Raw genomic sequence first — 21,787 nt, 5'->3', positions numbered from 1 at the left:
CAAGGGTAACGGACCCAGTTTAGAGGAGTGGGAAAAGCCAGCAGAGGGCATGGATAAGCAGAAGCAAAGGGAAATGAAACGGAAGTCCAAGGTGGCATCTTAAAAATTATTTCCAGCATGCGCTTTCGTGAGTCAGAGCTCACTTCCTCAGATGCAAAGGAGCACAGGGAGACTCTGGTTTTCCTGTGCTGTGGATAGTGGAGGGGTTGAAGCCTATTAGTAGGCTTCTGATGTGTAAGCCTATTTGTTTAAGCATCCTTTTTAAAAGGATATGAGAACTTCCTCCACGTTCCGCAGTGCAGGCAGGCAAACTGATATAAATATGTATATACAGTACACACTTAATTTCATTACTGTATTTTTCAACCACGCTTCAGCCAGGGAGCTCAGGATACTATATAGGGATCTCTTCATCCCCACTGTATCATTGCAATAAGCTTGGGACATCAGTTAGGCTTAAGACTGACCCAAGGTCAGCCAGCAGCTGTGCCTATGATGGAATTCGAAGGATCCCAAAGTCTCCCCAGTCCAAGTCACACATTCTGTCTGAAGTTGAAATCTTAGTCTGGTTGAAATCTTAGTCTGAAGCCGAAGGTATGATGAGTCATAATGACTATTTCTTAGTGTTTTTCTAAGGTCCAAGATCCTAGTATGAATGAGAGGCGTTGAGCTAAACGAGAAGCATTGAATTCAGGATGAGTCCATGTTACGCATTAAATTTTCCAGTAAATGTGTGTGCCTCTTCTTCAGAGACCTGCTTGAGGTGGCTCATGTGATGATGAAAACACTGTGTTTGTTAGTGATAAATCCGGCTCCTGAATGATTGGGCTGACTCCTAGAGCCAAAGAAAATTTGTCAAGGCATGTGCTTATAGCCCCGAGATTCCTTTCCTTCTGGGTGTGCAAGAAAAGGGGGGTGGGATCGGCATTTTTTTGTTTGAGTCCATTGGACTCGAAAAAAATTCAGTGTTTCCAAAAAATCCCTGATCCCAATACCAGTATGGTGTTCGGATCTGGAATTTTTTGGAAATCCCTAATTTTTTCAGGTCCAATAGACCCATGAAGAAAAATGCTGATTTTTTTTGAAAAAACCATGCTGCAGAAGAAGCTGGCCCTAGGATCTGTGGTGGGGAGCTTTCTCTCCCCCTCCACACTCAGACCAGACTGGGAGGGCTTTTCCTGTGGCACGGTTTAAACCATGCCGCAGAAGAAGCTGGCCTCAGGATCTGTGTGTGCTGGGGAACTCCCAGCTCCCACTGCCCCAGCCGATCCTGGGCTGGCTCCTCTTGCAGCTCGGTTTAAACTGAGTTGCAGGAGGAGCCAGCCCCAGCCAAGGTGGCACGGAGCTCTCAGCTCCCGCTGACCTGGCTGTTCCTCTCTTGCAGCTCAGAGTGGAAAGAGAGGATCAGTTGGGGCAGTGGGAGCTGAGAATGCGCTGCCTCAGCTGAGGCTGATATAACTGAATGTACCTAAATAAAAGCTGGGGAAAAATTGGCTTTTATTTGGGCTCAGCTATACCAGTAGCCGATCAGATTCTTTGAATTTGTATTTGGCTTAAATAATATCTGGAAAATACCGGTAAGGTATTTTACATGTATTTTTTAAGATAGGTTTATGCTGAATGCACTCCCTAGTCACCACTAGTTCAGTTTATACCCCCATCAGTTTATGTTTTAAGTTAGAATTTTGTTTTGCTCTGTTGTGCATCTCCTTGCATTGACTTTAAATCTGATTTGCTGCACGGACCACTAACCTGTTTTGGAGAAATCCTCTTGGAACTCTTCATGAACTGCTTTAGTTTTCACCATCCTGAATAATCATATGTAAACTGGACAACAGCACTGCTGATCTTCAGTTCCATTTAATTCATGAATGCAATCAGTAACACCAGACCCAGTAGCAAGTCCTACTGGGATGCCACTAGCTACTTCCCTCTTTTGCAAGAAATGTCCAGTTTCATTCTTATTCTCTGCTTTCTGCTTTATCAATTTTTAATCTGTAGTACAATTTAACCTATAATCCTATCGCCTAATTGCTAAGCTTACTGAAGAGACTTTGGTAAGGGGCCTTGTTGAAACCTTTTTGGAAGTCCCAAGTATAAAATGTCTGATGAATAACCATTATCTACACGTTCATTAACACTCTCAAAGAACACAAAAAAGTATGTGAGGCAGGAAGACTTTGCTTTGCAGAAGCCATGCTGACTTTTCCCTAAGCAGGCCTTGTTCCTCTGTGTGCTTAATACTTCTCTCTTTAGTAACAGTTTCTACTAAATTAACTAGACCAGATGTTAGGCTAACTGGCCTGGAATTTCCTGGATCTCTTCCAGACCCCTTTCTAAAAATCAATGTTACATCTAAAAATGCACACACAGTCATTACAGGGATATGTGCTCTGTATGCTCTTGGAGTGTGTGTGCGGTGGAAGCACACTGGTATACATCCTGCCCCATCATCGTTGTTTCATCGGAAGTAAAATGCTCTTAAAAGTGAAAGACAAGCCCAAAGGATGGAGGCTGCTTTGCCAGTGTGTTGCTAATACTATTGACTGCATCTGTTGAGAATTTCCTGTCTTGGTTGTCTGTCCTGGAATGAATCACTTAATTCCCGCAGCACCGTGATTGGCGTCTTCAGCATGAATTTTTAAGTGGTTCCTGTGACCTGCGTTGTTTACTCAAATTGTAGAAATCGCTGTATAGCGAGTCCTGTTATTGAAACAGGGCTTTTACTCAGTTTAGATAGCAGTAATTTCTCTAAACATTTGTCCCTGAGGATCAAGCAGTAAGAGGTGCTACCTATCAGACGAGGGTCCCCCCCCCCCGTAAGAAAATACTTGTACTAGTGCTTTTAACACGCTGCTCTGCTGGCCACATGACAACTGTTTCCAAAAATCTATGGGTTACTAATACTAGCAAATAAGAACAGATCTTTGAGCCCTGTCTCTTTTCAAACAATTCGTATTTCTGTTTTGCTTCCCTTATTTTGGCAGACCTTCATTTATGCAGAAATGAAGTTTAACTCTTGCTTATCTGATTACATCAAGATGTCTCAGTAAAAGAAATTGCATTTTACTTATGCGTATCTGAGTAATTTTATAAGGTTATCACGTTAGGTAAAGTCAGATATTCTTCCATTGCGCTAAAATGATTTTATATATGTACCCTCACCTGAAGTATGTTCATTGGTTGAAACCTTTAGGATAGGCTGGGGTGTGTGTGTCAGGATCTTAATCTGAATAAACGTAGCTGTGAAAGGAAATCAGGTTAGATATTCTCATTTAAGGCACACCTATTTCTATAACGCTGTTTTAGTAGTGTTCGTAGAATGCGTGACACAGGCCTCATGACACAGAATGCACAGGTTGTTTTCAAGAGTTACGGGTGTTCAAAATTTAACCCTTTTTCAGTTGGGGGGGAAATGAGCAAATTTGGCTCACGGCATATTATTGAAGTGATTAAAACCAATCATAGCTACAGCAGTCAGACTCACTTAAAATTGCAACAGCTGACGAAGCACAGAGGAAGGAGGAAAGGAAGAATGCAAAAACCAAACCAGCTGGCCAATACAGGTTTTGAAGGAGACTTGCAGTGCAATCAGAAGCAAGAGTGGAGTCCTTCTGAGTTGAGTGACAGCCTTAAGAGCCCAACTCGGTTTAGGATTGCACTGTCAAAGACCCTTCTTTAAACAGCTTCTTGTTTACTATAGTTTCATGTACGAGCAGTCACAGGGATAAACAGATTTCTGCAAAAAAGAATCCTGCACAGGCATTGGGTGGTGGTTTTTCTTTAAGGTCTTCAGTTTTTCCTAGTCTTTCTTTAAACTCTTTTTTTTTTTTTGCCTATGACATTGTATTCTTTATTATTTTTTGGTGGGTATTTATGTGTGTGCTTGCATGCCTGGAAGTCATGGCGACTTCCAGCAAACCCTAGTGGGGTTTGGACGTTTTTAGAGAGCTGGACTGATAGGCTGCCTCTGCGTCCTGAGCCCTGGTGTTCCTCGGAGGTCATTACTTGCCAGGGTCGGCCTTGCTTAGCTTCAGAGATCTGACAAGATTGGGCTTGGCTGAGCTATCCAGGTCAGGGCCATTGTAATCGCCATTTCTCTCTTAATTTTCAGTATTTTACTGATAATGAAACTATTTCAGTGAATACCTGTGCACACCAGGCTAAATTTTTAAGTTCCTGATGTCCTGTGTTTTTAATTTTTAAGGTTCCTGTTCTCTAAGGCTCCTGTAATCTTACATGTGCTGTCACGAACTATGCCAGCTCCATTAAAATTCTATTATCAGTTGGAAAAAGCTAGCTAAAACAGTTACAAAATCCTGTTTTCATCTTTCATATATCTCAATTACAGGGGAGGTATTTGACTATCTAGTTGCACATGGAAGAATGAAGGAAAAGGAGGCAAGAGCTAAATTTAGACAGGTATGTACGATCTGTAGTAAATTTCTAGAACATTTCAGGTTTATCATGCTTCGCCTGCCCAATTGTTGCCCTCCCTCAAAGGTGTGTGAATGAAGTGGTAAAGACGAATACTGTCTGCACCAACCGCACGGTTACAATATCGATATCCTTTCACCCACAATCTTTCTAGCTGTGTGCGATAACATTGTAGGGAAGTAAGTTATTCTAACTTATTTCATTGTGGTGGCGGCGGGAAAGAAGAGAACCTTTGTCTGTGGTCATCAGCAGCGTCTTGGAATGTAAGCTTCTCTGAAATTAACAGGAGTGCTTTTATTTTAAAGCCTTAAAAAGCCTTCAAGGATGGCTTGCTCCTTAAAGATTAGGGCTTATTTTACAGTATTCACAACCAAATCTCTCAGAGCAGGACTTCCTGGCGCCCCCCCCTCCCTTTGAGCCCCTAGAAAATACTATTTATAGTGGTCCAGGAATGCTTATGAACAGTATACAGGGTTTGGCATCTAGTCGTGCCGGCCACATGGCCATGGAAATGTCTTCGGACAGCGCTGGCTCTTCGGCTTGGAAACAGAGATGAGCACCGCACCCCTAGAGTCGGGTTCGACTGGCTTTTCAAGCAAGGGAAACCTTTACCTTTAATGTGGGGGTGGGGGCAGTTAGCAGTAATGACAGATGCCTTCAACCATCAGAAATTGCCCTTCCATCATCAGAAACAGACCATACGTCACAAGCCGATATAAACAGTGGGAGGGCTTCTAATGTCCTGGCCCCACTGGTGGACCTCCTGATGGCACCTGGTATTTCTGGCCACTGTGTGATACAGAGTGTTGGACTGGATGGGCCTTTGGCCTGATCCAACATTGGCATCTCTTATGTTCTTATGTTCTTAAACAGTTACGCCAGGGGTGGCCAAATTGCACTCCAGGTGCCACCAAATTGCACTCCAGGTGCCACCAAATTGCACTCCAGGTGCCACCAAATTGCACTCCAGGTGCCACCAAATTGCACTCCAGGTGCCACCAAATTGCACTCCAGGTGCCACCAAATTGCAGTCCAGGTGCCGCATGCAGCTCTTCCACACAGTCTGATTTAGGCTGTCATTAAGACCAGGTGGTTGAAGTACCTCATTGTCTTGATGTTGTTCGGAGGACCTCACTGTCTTTTAAGGCCAGGCATGCCTTGCAAGTTAACAAAAATTGAAACTGTCATCCCTCTTCCCTCGGTGCTCCCAAACTGTAAGGTTCTCTGCAGACCTCTCAGGTGTGCAAATGATGTAGCCTTTGATCCATGTTAGATTCATTTAGATCAGCAAAAGTGGTAGTTTGTGAGAGTGAGCCCTGATACCAGTTATAAGGCGTTTTTACAGAAGACTTCCTTAAAAAAAAAAATAATGCAAAGAAGAAGAATTGGAAATACCTCCGAGGAAGTGGAGCAGCTTGTCCTTGATTTCGAGCTCCTCCTGTTTCAAACAGAGAGTCTTGCTTTCCTTTTCTTTAAACTGTTCCCAGTTCTCCCCTGTTCAGTGTCACTGTTTCCGCTGTCCAACCCATAAACCAGTTTACCACAAAGTACTGTGGAACTGTGCAAGGAAAGTAACATTTTGATCTCTTTCCCAGAAAATTGGAAGCGGAAGGGGTGTCTACTGCCATCTTTAAAAATTAAAAGCCAAACCAAGGTTCCTTTCGTAAAAGAGAAGACTTGAGAATCTTGCAAGTTTGGTAGTTTAGGACCTGTTTAGATGATGCTCTTTGGTTCACATGTCTCCTGAGATGCTTAATTGAAACTAGGGTTTCAGGTTTATTAGTTGCTGTTGAGAGCTTGGTAAAATTAAATTGTTAACTCTCCATTTGGTTAAAATACATGAACTTCAGGTTCTAAAGTGGCATTTTGGCACTGAGTTGGAAACAAGCAGTTTCCAGGGTTTTGCTCTCTGGCTCACATGAAAATATGGGGCTTCCTCCGCCACTCTTCCCTTCCTCTCCTTTAGTGAAAGCCATACCATACTTTTTTTAAAAAAGGGATTCATATTTATATTCCACGTTTAAGATTAATGTATAAGGTTAATGCAAAACATGCTCAAAATTCTGCTTCAGAATGGAAGATGCTAAGACTTGAGAATCGAACACATGGATTCTTGAGCTCTGTGTAGTCATAACACTCCTGTTTGTGGCAGCAAGCCATGGAATCTCACTCACCCTTTCTGAAGATTGACTTCCCACTGCCAAGATTACCCACACCCACAATAACCTTGGTCAGGACTAACCATGGTTCTCTCTTAATCCAGATCGAAACCTCGTATGAACTGCAATTAACAGTAACCATGACTCTCCATAGGTGTTGGCATAATAGTTAATCACAGCAGGGGGAGTTCATTCTGTAGACAGGGAGAAAAGAGATCAGATCAGTCACATTGTAAGGAGCTGGAACACCACATTTATTCTGGGTCTCATCTGTCTCCCCTTCACTCCAACCCAAAATAAAGTACTTGTCTGGAAAATGTTAAAACACGAGGACTCGCAGGGATACGCAGAAGCAGAGTGCCTGAGATGTCTTTCTTACCCTTTATTGTTTTTTTATTTTTATGTTTATTAAGAGGAAGTATAACATATCAAGAAATATAATAACTGCAAAACAGTATACAACTGTCCTGAAAATCCAAAATTACAAACCAACCAGTTAGTCATCAATACAAATTTTTACAACATACATCAACAGTTATAACAAACTAAGTTAGTACTAAATCTGATCACCTATACATAGATGCTATGTGAGCTATGATTCCCACAGAATTGAGTCAAGTTTAAAAGATAACATCTTCAGGAGTCTGCTTCTCTGATTCACAAGAGTCACCCTTTATTGTGACTTATCATGTATTATGTTAATCTTGTTCACCATACAGGGAAGCCATAACAATCTGCTTGAAGTAGTTTAAGCAAGTAAAGGCCTGCCTTTATTTGTTAACTTTGACCCTCACCTCTAAATGCACTTATATTTGAATAATTCTTGATTGATTTCAGTGGGACTTACCCACAGTTGAGTGTGCTTAGGTGTGGATCTTTTCGTAGTTTTGTTGCTCAGTATAGTGGGCCTTAGGGATTTCATAACTGCTTCCCTATTTTAGCGACGGCTACTGAAAACTTTATGATTTGCAAGTTGTTCCTTTCTCTGCATCACTCTATATAATTGGACTGTTTTCTATCTAGATAGTGTCTGCCGTGCAGTATTGCCACCAAAAGCATATTGTTCATAGAGATCTAAAGGTAAGTAAAGAAACACAAAAATCTGAATGCGGGGAAGGGCGTTTAAGAAATCAAATTTAATAAATAAATAAAGAGAACATCTCTGATGGCTTGGAGCCACAGGGAAAGGCAGGCTATAAATGTTGTAGTAAAATAACATTTAATAGATTGTGTCTAGGATGTTCTTTTCCTGATTTATATCTGCTGCTGTTTGTGTTTTTCAAATAAAAGAAATTAAGAAACTGAAATAGTTGTTGGTACATTATGGGGGAGGGAAATTGCAGCTTCCATTTGCTGGAGGTCGTAATGCTGCTCAGGCTGAGCTTATTGCTTTTGCATCAGTTGTGCAATGGCTCTGTGGTAATGCCGTCTGACAACTAATGAACTTCGTTGCCACCTGCACAGTGTTTCTTTTTGTTTTTTCCATCAGAACAAGGTGATAGCTTGAGGCCTAAGCAGGAGCAGTGCTGTCTTCTTATTTTTTGGATGATAGAAGACGAGAGAGAATCCTCTTCCTCTTTATATCATAACTTCCTATCCCTGGGAGCAATCATGCCTTTCCCATGAGCAGCAGCTGTCAGGGGCTGGCCCATAGCGACGGTGGGGCTATTGGGGGTTCCACCCCCCCTCCCTTAAAGGAATAGCCCCACAAGATTTTCTTCAAAAAATGATTTTAAACATTTAAAAAAATCTTTTTAAAGGATTGTGTGAATGAAGATGGGGAAGGGAGGCTGGGAGAATAGAGGGAAGTACAGTTACTTGCAGACTTTTTCATTATTATTTTTATTTGAAAAATAATGGCAGCCCCACCTGAAAAAGTTTGCCCCACAAGCCACAAAATCTTGGTTACGGGCCTGTTCAGGGTGCAGACCATTGTGTGGAATTAAGCTATAGCAGCTGCAAAATGCCTGTAGTCTCCCTCTTCACCATCTCCCTCTTCTTTCCCAGGCCCCTGGTTCCCCTTAATTCATTTTCTCCTGATCCTCCAGTTCTTAGTGCCTCTGCAACACCAGCTTGAGTCCTCATAGTTCCCTCTTTCCTGTCCCAAACACTTTTGTTCAAAAATTTCTTTTGCTGGTATCACTGAAATCTTCCTCTGCAGAAAGGCCTCCATCATGCCAGTCTTTGCTACCTTCTCCTTCCCATGTGCCCTGACCTGGATGGTCCGGGCTAGCCCAATCTTGTCAGATCTGGGAAGCTCAGCAGGGTCGTTGGCCCTGGTATAGTCCTGGGATGGGGGACCACCGAGGAAGTCCAGGGTTGCTGTGCAGAGGCAGGCAATGGCAAACCACCTCTGTCAGTCCCTTTACAGCTGCGACTTGATGACACTTTCCACCACCACCACCTCCCGAAAGGTGCTTGCTTCATTAACTTGGAACCCCAGTTCCCACAGCCAGGGAAGGCTGCCAAAAACTGTGGAAATCCGTCAACACTCCACTTGCTATATGATGGCAACTTGGGGTCCCGGACTCGACTGCCGAGTGTGGTGCATGCCAAATACTGCGGTACTTCGGGGGGGGGGGGGGGGGGGGGATGGGTTTTGATAGTACAAGCAAACAGATCAGTTTAAAGATATGATTCGTGTTGATTAATATTGGGGCTATGACAGTGGTAGAACATCTGCTTGGCATTCAGAAGGTCCCAAGTTCAGTGCCTAGCATCTCTAGTTAAAAGGCTCAGGTAGCAAGCAGTGCTCCCTCTAAGCTGTGGAGTCTTGTGAGCAAAAATTCTCCTTTGTGGGCTACTGGCATTAAAGTTCTGAGCGAGCGATTTGGCTACTGCATAAATTAGTTTGCTCTGGAGCCATTCTTCCTGAGCTAAGACAAAAAGGTGTGAGCCAGAGGCTAAAAAACTGTGAGCTAGCTCACACTAACTCGGCTTAAAGGGAACACTGGTAGCAGGTGATGTGACGACCTTGACTTGAGACCTTAGCAAGCCACTGCTGGTCAGAGCAGACATTACTGACCTTCTGGCTACTAGTTCTGGTGACTTGAGAGGGAACCTCCACATTCAGAGGCACTAAACCTCTGAATCCCAGAGCCCGGAAGAAAGATCAGGGGAAGGCTTCAGCCCTACGCCCTGTTGTTGGCCCTCCAAAGGAACCTGTTGGCCACTGTGTGAGACGGGATGCTGGACTAGATGGACCACTGGTCTGATCCTGCAGGGCTCTTCTTATGTTGATGGCCCAGTGGTCTGACTCAATGTAAGGTATAAGACAGCTTAATCTGCAAGTATGTGTGTTGAGAAGCTTTAAAGAATTATGATATATGAGATAATCACATGCTAAGTTTGTCACTTCATATTGTTTCAGTTGATGGTGTAGATTAGTCCTTGGAGAGCATCAGATATGGGCAATTCAGTTTCTCTTGGGAAAAAAATGCCTTTTCTACTTTTTCCCCCCCTTCTAGGCTGAAAATCTATTGTTAGATGCCGACATGAACATTAAAATAGCTGATTTCGGTTTTAGCAACGAGTTCACAGTGGGAAATAAACTGGACACGTTTTGTGGCAGTCCTCCATATGCTGCTCCTGAACTCTTCCAAGGCAAAAAGTACGACGGGCCCGAAGTTGACGTTTGGAGCTTAGGCGTCATTCTTTACACTCTCGTTAGTGGGTCTCTGCCTTTCGATGGCCAGAATCTAAAGGTACGTGCCTTGTGTACACCTGCGTGGGTTGGAGCTTGCCAAGTCTGTTCATGGCCACAGCCTTTTCTTACTTTCTGCTTGATGTTGCTTTTTCTAATTTAAGGAATTGAGAGAGAGAGTACTAAGAGGGAAATACAGGATTCCTTTCTACATGTCCACAGACTGTGAAAACCTGCTAAAACGTTTCCTGGTGCTAAACCCAACTAAAAGAGGCACTCTTGAGGTACCTGTTCGTGTGTGTGTCCCCCACTCTTGTCTCCTTTTAAGTAATTTACAATAATAATTGTGTGCTGAATGTACATTAATTATTAGTACCTACATTCTGACGGGATGTATCTGATGTTGCCTAAAGTTTTGCCTCTTATAAGAAGTTCATTAGGGTTGGATCCAGACTAAGTTGGCAGTTTCTATCAATTCCCCCTTCCCCCTCCAGACTCGCCTAATTTTGTTTCTCAGGGTCCCCTAATCCCCCCCTAGCAGCATTTTAGAGAGGGGCCAAGGCTTAGTGGGAGAGCCTCTGCTTGGCATGCAGAAGGCCCCAGATTCAAGCCTCAGCATCTCTAGGTGAAAAGGACGAGGACAAAGCAGTAGGTAATGGGAAGGACCTCTGCCTGAGACTCTAGAGAGCTGCTGGCTAGTCTGAGTAGACAGTCCTAACCTTGATGGACAGAGGGTCTGATTCAGCATAAGGCAGTTTCATGTGTTCATTTTGGCGTGACGGTGGGGCAGGAAAGCTCCATTCTGCTGACGGAAAATTTAGTCTGGAATCCAACCCATATCCTTGACTTCACCAATTGTTTTTCTGCAGCTGGAAGAAATTGCAGATTTGGGGTTTAGCTAAAAACACACACACAAACCCACTGTTACGTAATGGGATATTTTAATCCAGGTAAAGTAGGCCACTCCTGTAGTGATCATACAACTAGTCCTTCTGTTACACATACACAAGCTACAGCCCTAGTTGCTCTTGGTCTGATGTTGAGTGTTCATGAAAACATTGGTTTGTGTTGCATTGAGCGACCGTGCCATGCTGCAGTGAACCTGAATGGAAATCAGGGAATCCTCCCAACCCGTGGTCCCTGTTCTTGTTGCTCAGCTTTGCTGTGGATGTTATGGACATGTGCTCCACCTAGAGGGTGTTCTTTTGATTAATCAGAATTTAGCCTAACTGTACTCTGATAGTTGCATATCATGGGGCTTCCTTTGGAGTTAATACACTCTTTGGAGGAGATCCCCTCTTTGGACAAATTTTTAATGCTGCATTTGCCCATTTTCTGCATATCCCTTTTTAAAGGTTTCTTGGAGCAGGCAAGTTGAATGAAAATCAGCCTTTTGAATGTAAGCTGTTTCATTTTGAGGAAAAAGGAGCACACTCTAGTAGATGATGTGCAACTCAAGTTAAGCGAGCAGTTGCTTCGACAGTGTCCATTTACTATTTCTGCGCTTGTCGAATAGTTTTCCCTCAGGCCAGAGTTTCCTAAACTACTTCAGCTGAGCACCCATCCAAAAGTCTCAGTCCCAACTGGCCACAGTCCTGTCTCCAGTTCCCGGAAGTGGTTCAGGGCTTCTCATTTTCTGCTCTGTGACCACAATGGGGGCAGAAGCTGCTGCTTATATATCGAGCCTCTTTTACAGTTTAAAATAATCCACAGATATGTGGGAGAAGGCATCATAAATGTAGGAGAAGAGTTTTGTGTGAATGTAGTGTACTTATCATGATCCCCTTTTCTTCTTCCTGTTCCCCCAACCCAAAAGTGGGCATTTCCTTCCAAGGAATTCCCCTCTGGCTTAATATAATCCTCCACTCCCCCCAAGTATATGGATAGGGATGGAAAACTGGAGTGATGTTGCATTGGGTTTTGCTGATTCCTCTGCAGAGTTACCTTGGGGATGCAGCTGCATAGAGGAAGTAATGTGGAAAACCATGTGGTCTTTCTTCCATCACTTCTCAGCAAGAGTCCCTGCAGCTGCATCCCGATGCTTCAGAGCAGGGGTAGGCTTCCTTTTTTTGGTCTGAGTGCTGAACAAAGTGCGAAGATGCTGGTGCGCTGCCAGACTTAAAGAGAATAGGATGAGGGGTTCATTTATTAAAATGTACCCTACTTTTCCCTTGTGAATCAAGGTGGCGTATGGTCCCAGATTTAAATTTAAAGACGTACAATGTACTGTGAACACCCAGCACGCCTTCACCAGTGACATGCCTGCAGCCCACACCCCATTGAAAGCCATTTTGCTGGCCACAGAGGCAACTCCAACTGGGATGTAGATGCAGCTCCACCGGGATATGGGGGGCAGCAAGCAGGGGTGCCTTCTGCGCTTTGGAAAGGTGGCAGCATCACAAGTGTGCCTGGCAACCTCCCACACTCAACTTGCTCTGCGTGCATTCAGCAGCAGTGCTACACCTGTGCAGTTCAGTACCGGCCATTGGCACAGGGCCGCTCACACTTACAAGAAGTGGGGCCACAGTGACCCCGGTTGATGACAGCATGGCTCCAGGGCGAAAACAAGTCCCAGAACTGAGCTCAGCCCAGCTTGGCCCAACTAAACCCCTGCTTTGGGAGTGGAGAAAGGCAGCCACTGTGCTGAGCAATATTGTCTGTTTGGTGCCACATTCAGCATATGTGCCAGGAGTTGCCCCACCTCTGCTTTTGATCTTCGGGGGGGGGGGGATCAGCAGATTTCTTGAATAAGTTCTTTGCGTATGCCCTCTTCCTTTATGTTATAACTAGCTTCCCGCCCCCACTAGAATTTAGTATTCATCTTGTCTGCTGCTGGAATATCTTGTGTGGGAAATGTGAAGAATCTTGGCACTGTAATAATTATTTTGCTTTCTGTGGGGAGGAAGCAGCATGAGAGAGAGAAATAAGATACTTGGTTCTTCATACAAAACCAGCCGACATTTCTTCTGGTTACTTAACTTACCATGTTAAAGATTTGACCTCTGCAGGAGCCTTTTGTTACTGTCACACTAACACGAAACCTGATCTTACAGCAAATTATGAAGGACAGGTGGATCAATGCAGGGCATGAGGATGATGAGCTTAAACCTTTTGTTGAACCAGAGCTAGACATCTCGGACCAGAAGAGAATAGGTAAGTGCTGGAGAACAATGATGTGCCCATGATCTTATGGCTTTGTGAGTAGCATAGCTAGACCTTGTTGCTTGATTTAATGTGCAAATTTAGACAGAGGGAAGAAAGATCTTTGGTGTAGCAAGATGCCATTTAAGCCACTTATTTAAAAGTTTGAACATTGCTGTGAAACTCTTGACTACAGTATTTCCTGTGTTGTGTAGCTTGAAGCTAACTTTTAATTTATTTTCAGACATCATGGTTGGAATGGGATATTCCCAAGAAGAGATACAGGAATCCCTTAGTAAAATGAAATACGATGAAATCACTGCTACATATTTGCTACTGGGAAGGAAATCATCAGAGGTGAGTAAAATGCATACTTATTGGGCAGAGTCAGTGATCCTTGGTGCAAGGGTCTCTGATCTCTCCTTTTGTCGTCCCCCCCCCCCCCCCGTCCTTTTTTCTGCCCCCCCCCCCCCCCGGCAGTCCTTTCTGATGCTGGGAAAGTTAATTATATGAGTTGTGGACCCAGGCAGACTCATGCAGGTCAGGCATCTGCACTGAAGTGGGCAGAATACCCCCTCATCTGTTGGCAGCGATAATATTGGATCTTGTCATCTTAAGGTGACATAATCAAGATCCCTGCAACTGTGTTACCTTGTCATGTTGTAACATGTAATTCAGTACTGCTTTTCTGTTCCATATCAGCATGTTAACTTGCCATCCTTTAATAAAGGAATAACCAACAAAGACTGTCCTAGGGCCTAAGTGGATTAGAGCTCTCTCTTTGTGGTGAGATTCTGGTGTGTCTTGGATTCTCACTAGGGATGGGCATGAACCTAAAAATTCAGGTTTGGTTTGGGGGAGCCCCTGAACTGAACTGGTTAGTTCGGATCCCCCTTTCTCTCGGCCTTGGGTTGCCGCAGCCTGGAAGGGGGGGGGGGAATTGCCTGGGAAGGGTTAAATGTCTGTGAACCATTTAAACCTTCACTCCCCCCCACTTTGAGGGGGGGGGAAGCAAAACCAACAGGTTTAATGACTCACAGCCATTTAAACCTAACAGTTTATGGGCAGACCTGTCCCACTGGTAGGCAGTGTTCCCTCTAAGCTGTGGAGTCTTGTGAGCAAAAATTCTCCTTTGTAGACTCTGTGTTTAATATTTTGGTTCATTTTGCTGGTCTTATGACTGTTCTTAATAAACTTACTTACTTACTTACTTACCTTTGTGAGCTACTGGCATTAAAGTTGTGAGCGAGCGATTTGGCTACTGCATAGATTAGTTTGCTCTGGAGCCATCCTTCCTGAGCTAAGAACAAAAATGTGTGAGCCGGAGGCTAAAGAACTGTGAGGTAGCTCACACTAACTCAGCTTAGAGGGAACACTGCTGGAAGGTCTAAATGGCTGGTAGGCATTTCACTGGTTTTGATTTTTGATCTTTTAAATTACCCCCCCCCCCCCCCCACCCCGGGCCTAGGCCAGCTCAGGGTGGCTTACATAAAAACAGCATAACATTTACAATAATATAGAATAAAGATTAAACACATCAATTAATACAAATAACAATTCTAAAACCATAAAACATAATAAAGTGCTAATAGGGATGATTCCACAGTGGTTGTTATTGTTTAGCTTCCCCTCACTTGGTGAAACCGACCGGCGAAATGGCTCACCAGCTGTTCATGAATGGATAAGTTTCCAGACAGACTGTCTCTGCTCAGTCAGAATGTTTACACAACTTCAAAGCAACGTAACTTGGTGGGCATGTAGAGGAGCATCCGGGGGAGGAGGTCCCCTGCAACTTTGATGTCTCTTAACTTGTGCAGGATCCATTCTGTATACACCTGAACCTGCACCTGTCAAAATGACAGGCAGTAATTTTGACAGACACAGGCTCAGGACATTCCAAAGGGGCACCTTCTGGGGGGGGGGGCATAACTCAATCCTTGTAAACCCAATCCTTGCCAAACCTGAAGGGCAGGTAGAGGAGAGTCAGCCAGAGATCCTGAAGGGCAGGTAGAGGAGAGTCAGCCAGAGATCCCTTGCGAGTTTGGTGTCTCTAGCTTGCACAGGATCCTTTCTATGGAGTCATGAACTGGCATGGGTAGCCCCAAAAGTTCATGATGGTTCGTGGTTCGCAAATCAGGCACCCCTTGAACCGAACCACATTTTCCTTATTCATGTCTTCAGTCTGTTAACAACAGCTATGCTTTTCTGGATTGAGCAGATGGCTCTTGAACATCTTGCTCCATTCACAAAGTAACAGCTGAATTCGGAGATCCCACATTTTAAAGGTTGTGAGAGCTAGGGATGGGGCATAAACCAGTTCACAAGTCAAAATTCAACGTGAACGTGGCCCAGTTCGGAGCCCCTAAACTGATGTTTGGGGAAGTCGTCTTCCCCAAACATTTACCAGACTTTCAACCCGTGTGGCTGTTCAGGCCATTTAAACTTAACAGGTGAGCAGTGTGTGTTTGTGTTGCTTGAATGCAAGAGTTTATTAAGAGAGATGAGAGAATTTTATCATGATGGCTGTACTTTTTCTTATTGACAGAATTTGGAACCTAGGTAATCCAGGTGCTAGCAAGTGTCCCCCCCCCCCCCCATTCATCCTTGCTCCTGAGACTGTTTAACTGGAAATTTAACTCCAGAATTCCATCTATCTGTCATCTATCTAATTTTGCTGAGGTCTTGCTCAGGACTTCCTCTTTGTGCTGTGAATAATTCTCTAGTGTACTAATCCACAAGTTCGAGATACAGTACAAAGGATGCGATATATTCTGTCATATGGAGTTAACACATGAAGCTGCCTTGTACTGAATCAGACTATTGGTCCATCCAGTACAGTCTGGCCGGCCGGCCTCTAGTTAGCAGTCTTTCGCATCACCTCCCCTTACCTGTTTCTTTTAACTGGAGGATTTGGGGGTTGAACCTGAGACCTTCTGCATGCTGAGCAAATGCTCTACCACTGAGCCTTCCCCAAATGTCAGCTGATACGTAGCTGTGTTTCTGTGTTGCACAAAAAGAAGTATTACGTGTCAAGTGCCCTTTAAAGCCTTGCTGAACCCTTGTGGCCATGGGCTAACTTTTATCCTGTCTGCATACTTCTGTGTAGTTGGATGCCAGCGATTCGAGCTCCAGCAGCAACCTTTCACTTGCTAAAGTCAGGCCAAGTAGTGATCTCAATAACAGCACTGGACAATCCCCACATCACAAGGTGCAGAGAAGTATATCTTCCAGCCAGAAGCAGCGACGGTACAGTGATCACGGTGAGTGTCCCCTGTTTCATTACGTCACGGTATTTGCGTCGGGGAAGAGGTGCAGCACGGCTGCCCTCCGTCGCTCAGTCTCTAAAAGGCAGTGAGTTTGAAATGCAGAGTTTTCATATCCTGTAAGGCAGAAGGTTTCAGTTTGATGTCGAGAGAGTCACTGTATGCCATCACTACTGCTGTTGTTGGCTTTGTGTGATATTTGCCATTTTAAATGGCCTTATTATGCAAATCCCGGACAGGCAAAGGGTTGCCAGTGTGATACCTGATGTGGAGGAAGAAATGCTGGGACCAGTATTCTCCTTCTCCCTACTACCCATGCAGTAGTAAAGGTAAAGGTTTCCCTTGCTCGGAAGCTAGTTGAATCCGACTCTAGGAGGCGGTTCTCATCTCCGTTTCCAAGCCGAAGAGCCAGCGCTGTCCGAAGACATTTCCATGGTCATGTGGCCGGCATGACTAAACGCCAAGGCGCACGGAACGCTGTTACCTTCCCACCGAAGCGGTACCTATTTATCTACTTGCAATTTCTTGCTTTCGAACTGCTGGGTTGGCAGGAGCTGGGGCCAGAGATGGGCGCTCACTCCGTCATGCGGCACTCAGGTCTCAAACTGCCGAGCTACAGACCTTCCGATCTGCAGCTTCAGCGTCTTAACCTCTGAGCCACCACGGCCCCACCCATGCAATAAGGATAGGCTAAATACCCCACTATAGCGGTTCTTAATTAACGCAGAGAGAGGCTCTCCCCCTGTTTTCTAACCTAGCCCTCCTTATTCCTCTTGTCATTCGTTCTTTTGGCTGACTTTCAGCTAATTTAAGCCTGGTCCGGGGGGAAATGCCAGCTTTCGAACGGGGGCCTCCTCCGCTCACGTCTGTGATCCCTCTCCTTCCAAGGCTTGTTGCTCTCTCAGAAGCCGAAGCCCCGCTGAAGAGGCCGCGGTCAGTCTGGCTTGCACCAGTTTCAGTTCTCTCCCAGTTGCTGAAGTTATGCCAGGTCTTACTTTAAAAAGCGTCTTCCCTGCCAAGAGTAAAGGAAAATTCTTACCTTGTGTTTGATAGCCCTGGTTATTAGTTCCGAAAAACGAAAATTTCAGATTCTGAGTTGCCACTCATCAAATTTACGGAATTATGCCAGGGAAACACACACATAAACTCTTGCATTCATATTCTTGGGGGCGAGAGCTCTGGAGATTCTCCAGCATCTCTACTGATTCTGATTTTCTGGTATATGTGTGTTGTTTCTGGTTTCTGGTGGTGATATTGATTGGACATTTCTTGACTACAGTGTGCTCCTTCTTGCAAAGTGCCCCGTGGTCCCTGTTCTTCATATTGTCCGGCTGTGCTGACCAATCTTATCCATACTTAATGGTGATTTCAGCACACTTACCCAGAAGCCTCCATAAGCTCTATAGGAACCTATCCTTAAAGTTTAACATTAGAGAAATGTAACATGGCCTGTCTGGAAAACCGGGCGCAGAGATGAGCATATCTTCGTAAAGCGAGTTTTTCAGCTGCAGGGCAAACTTGGATTACCCCACCTTTGCTACTCAATGGAGAGACTTGCGCAGCCTCTAGTTTGAAAGTAGTCCCATTCGCTTAGGGGCAGACTGTCTGCTTTGTTATTTTCCCCCCTCTGAATGCCAGCACGGTTATTTGCTCCAGTGCTTGCATGTCACTTTACATTTACAGTAGAAAAGAGCAAGAGTCCAGTAGTACCTTAAAGACTAACAAAATTTGTGGCAGGGTATGAGCTTTCACGAATCATGAAAGCTCATACCCTGCCGCATTTTTTCCTTAGTCTTTAAGGTGCTACTGGACTGTTGGATCTTTTATACTGCTGCAGAAAGACTAACACGGCTACCCTTCTTCATCTGTCTCCATGAAAATTTGTGGCGGGGTAGGAGATCTGACACATCTACCCATCTTGCTGTATTCTCGGTGGTGGCTCCATCCTGGTGGAATGAGCTCCCGGAAGAGATCAGGGCCCTGCGGGACCTTCTACAGTTCCACAGAGCCTGCAAGACGGAGCTCTTCCACCAGGCATTCAACGAAGGAGCCACACTACAAACCGGGGAGTGTCCCTGTGCCCTGGCTTTCCAGCTTGTAACGTGGGTTCCACCATTTGTGGTTCCTAGTCTGTGCTCGCCACATATCAAATGAGAACTGCACTGGCGTGAAAGTGTTGACATCCAATGGGCACCTAAACGATGTTATAAGAACTGTTGTGTCTGTTGCTTGAGTATGTTCCAGCGTTTTATCTGTTTATGTTTCAAATGACAGTTATTTTAAGTAATTTATATACCTTTGATGGGTTTTTAATTGTATTTAATTGTATTTTATGAACTGTTGTAAGCCACCCTGAGCCTGCCTCGGCGGGGAGAGTGGGGTAAAAATAAAATAAATACATTTACAGTTGAGGAAAAAGTTGAGATAGAAAATAAACTGTAAGATAATCTCTAAAGAAGGAACCATCTTCCTGATTGACAGAAGGGCTAGCCAGTCCATGCTTTGCAAATCCACTTCCTGATATCAACTAAAGCAAGCGTGTCTTGAACCTAATTCTATATGTGTCACGTATGCAGGGGATGTGTTTCCAAAGTGAACTCTCAGCTTCACTCTTCATGTGCAGCTCTTGGTAGTCAGTACAAAAATCTTGTGGGCAAAGTTGATTTCTAAAAGTTACCTTAATCTGACAACAATGAAAATGACTACAGTTGCACTTAGGGGATTTAACACATTTTGTAAATCTGCCTGATGAAAATTTCAGGTGCTGCAGAATGGTTAAAACCGAGTTAACCTAAGGGTAGTATGCCAGAATGTCTCCTGTTTTTTTTAGATTTTCATCATTTGTTTTTCACATTGCTGTACATTTGTTTGTGATGGCCGCTATTTCTTTTACTCAGCAACAGGTTTGGCTAACTTGTGGATTGCTTTACCTTGACCACTTAAATCATGTGTTCTTCCTTTTGCCTGGTATTCATGATTGTCCTAGAGAAGACTTATTAGTAAGCCTCTTGCAAGGTCTGTTAGAAAAAGTACAAAAGATCCTTCTCTCTAAGTCTCACCAAGTGTTTGTGTAGTTTTTGTTTTCTCCTTGACACTATTGGGTCAGCTTGTATTTAAAAGGATTTGGGAAGCTGTGTTTTTACCAGTATTTCTTTGCATTTCCTCCCTCCTAAGGGGCTGTCGTCTCCTTCAGAAAGTCTGCTTAGTGCAAACAGAGCAGCAAATAAAAGGTTTTTTGTTTTTGTTCTTTACCTTGACCTAGTAAAAACAGTCATCTCATGAATCTTGAATACACTGCAAGGTTTTCTCCCAACCTGAGAAGTCAACTTTTTCCACATGCAGTCTCTTAGAATTATCACAAACAGAAACTGAAACTGTGCGTGTCTGTAAGAGCCATTTTGGTGTAGTGGTTAGGAGTGTGGACTCTAAGGAGAACCAGGTTTGAGTCCCCACTCCTCCACATGCAGTTGCTGGTGTGACTTTGGGTCAGTCATAGCTCTCTCAGAGCTGTTCTTTCACGAGCAGTTCTCGAAAGAGCTCTCTCAGCTCTACCTACCTCATAGGGTGTCTGTTGTGGGGAGGGGAAGGGAAAGGAGATTGTAAGCCACTCTGAGACTCCTTTGGTAGTGAAGAGCAGGGTATATATCCAATCTCTTCTCTCTTCTTCTCTTCTAAAAATGCTCATTGGACTAGTTTGAAGTGGGGAAACAATAGTTAAAGCCTCTGAATTATTTTTTAATTTTACTGCAAAGATAAAGGCTGACAAAGAGAACTTACCTTGAAGGCCTGGCATACCATTTGGATGGTGGGCAGTTATAGTCTTAAATATGTTTGATGTAGTGGTTAAGTGCGCAGACTTTAATCTGGGAGAACCGGGTTTGCTTCCCCACTGCTCCACTTGCACCTGCTGGATGACCTTGGCCAAGCCATAGTTCTGTCAGAGCTGTCCTTGAAAGAGCAGTTTTCAAAAGAGCTCTCTCAGCCCCACCTTCCTCACAGGGTGTCTGTTGTGGGGAGGGGAAGGGAAAGGAGTTTGTAAGCCACTCTGAGTGAAGAGTGGGGTATAAATCCAATCTTCTTCTTAAACATGTTAGAAACAGCAGATCTGTTAAACCATTGCTCGAGTTAGTTTTCTCAGTAGAACAGTTGGCTTTCTACCCATCTTCTGAGATTTTTCGAGTTGTTTGGCTTGTCACACTTCTGGTTTTTCCATATTCCTTGTTCACTGGGATGCAGTATGTTCCAGTGATGCATATGAAATACACACACTGGTAGGAACAAAAAAGATGCTACATGGAAATGTAGCTCTGGATACATAATGTATTGTACCATTATTTATTGACTAGAACCTGGTTGCAGTAGTTCTTTTGAGAAAGGGGCTCTTTACCAAGTCAAATGTGGGGAGAAAGGGCTGGGGTCAAAATTATAGTCTTACTCATTGGTGCATGTTACACGGATGCTGATTGGTACGCCCAGTTCAGTTGGGGAGCTCTGATATTATATACACGTGAGCCCTGATGTTATTATTGGGTGCAGTAAAGAAGAAGCTGGAGACCAACTGGTGATGAAGGTGCATAAAGTTTACTTAGAGATAATGGTGAATATTTACAGAGATATACAGACTGTCTTACAGCATAACATACCTTAGTTGGAGAGAACTAAGTCCCCCACCCAGCTTATCAAGCTGATATAACAGTGCTAGAAGAGTAACACCTGGTAGTTTAACACCTGGCTGTAATTGCCTTAATCACTTAGCATGACAGCTAAGACTTACACATAGATCAAACTGATCTAGATCCAGTAACTGCTTGTAACCTCAACCTAGACATATATCTCAACTAGGGAGCAAGGCCCGTTGCGAAGGGCTATACAACGGGCGGCTAGCCCCCCTCCTCGCGCCCTGCCCCTCTCGGCCGTGACCGAGGTGGCAGCCGCTGTTAGCCTTCGCACGGCGCTGCCCCCCCTCTCTGTCCTGACCCAGTTGGCTGCCGGGCTTAGGCTGCTGTCCGTCGTGCCGAGCCACTCGCGGCTCTCCTCCGCTCGGCTGCAGCCCCCTCCCTCTCTGCGCGCCGACCCAGGCGGCTGGCGGCCTTAGCATGCTGCCCGTCGTCCCCAGCCACTCGGACCTGTCGGGTCTCCTCCGG

General features: G+C 44.5%; 1 protein-coding gene across 2 annotated transcripts in view; it reads left to right on the top strand.

Moving 5' to 3' along the window:
* The window catches only part of MARK3 (MAP/microtubule affinity-regulating kinase 3), a 101,518-nt gene that overhangs the window by 52,294 nt on the left and 27,437 nt on the right, over nt 1–21,787 (top strand). For both annotated transcript variants that reach the window (XM_015417810.1, XM_015417811.1), the window contains exons 7-13: nt 4,352–4,422; nt 7,620–7,676; nt 10,064–10,300; nt 10,404–10,523; nt 13,293–13,392; nt 13,625–13,737; nt 16,487–16,640. In XM_015417810.1, the coding sequence (XP_015273296.1) occupies nt 4,352–4,422; nt 7,620–7,676; nt 10,064–10,300; nt 10,404–10,523; nt 13,293–13,392; nt 13,625–13,737; nt 16,487–16,640 (852 nt within the window). The remainder of the gene's footprint in view (nt 1–4,351; nt 4,423–7,619; nt 7,677–10,063; nt 10,301–10,403; nt 10,524–13,292; nt 13,393–13,624; nt 13,738–16,486; nt 16,641–21,787) is intronic.

Source organism: Gekko japonicus, unplaced genomic scaffold (genome assembly GCF_001447785.1).
Source record: "Gekko japonicus isolate JY-2015 unplaced genomic scaffold, Gekko_japonicus_V1.1 scaffold270, whole genome shotgun sequence".
NCBI classification, from domain to species: domain Eukaryota; kingdom Metazoa; phylum Chordata; class Lepidosauria; order Squamata; family Gekkonidae; genus Gekko; species Gekko japonicus.
This window is presented reverse-complemented; position numbering and strand designations above follow the sequence as displayed.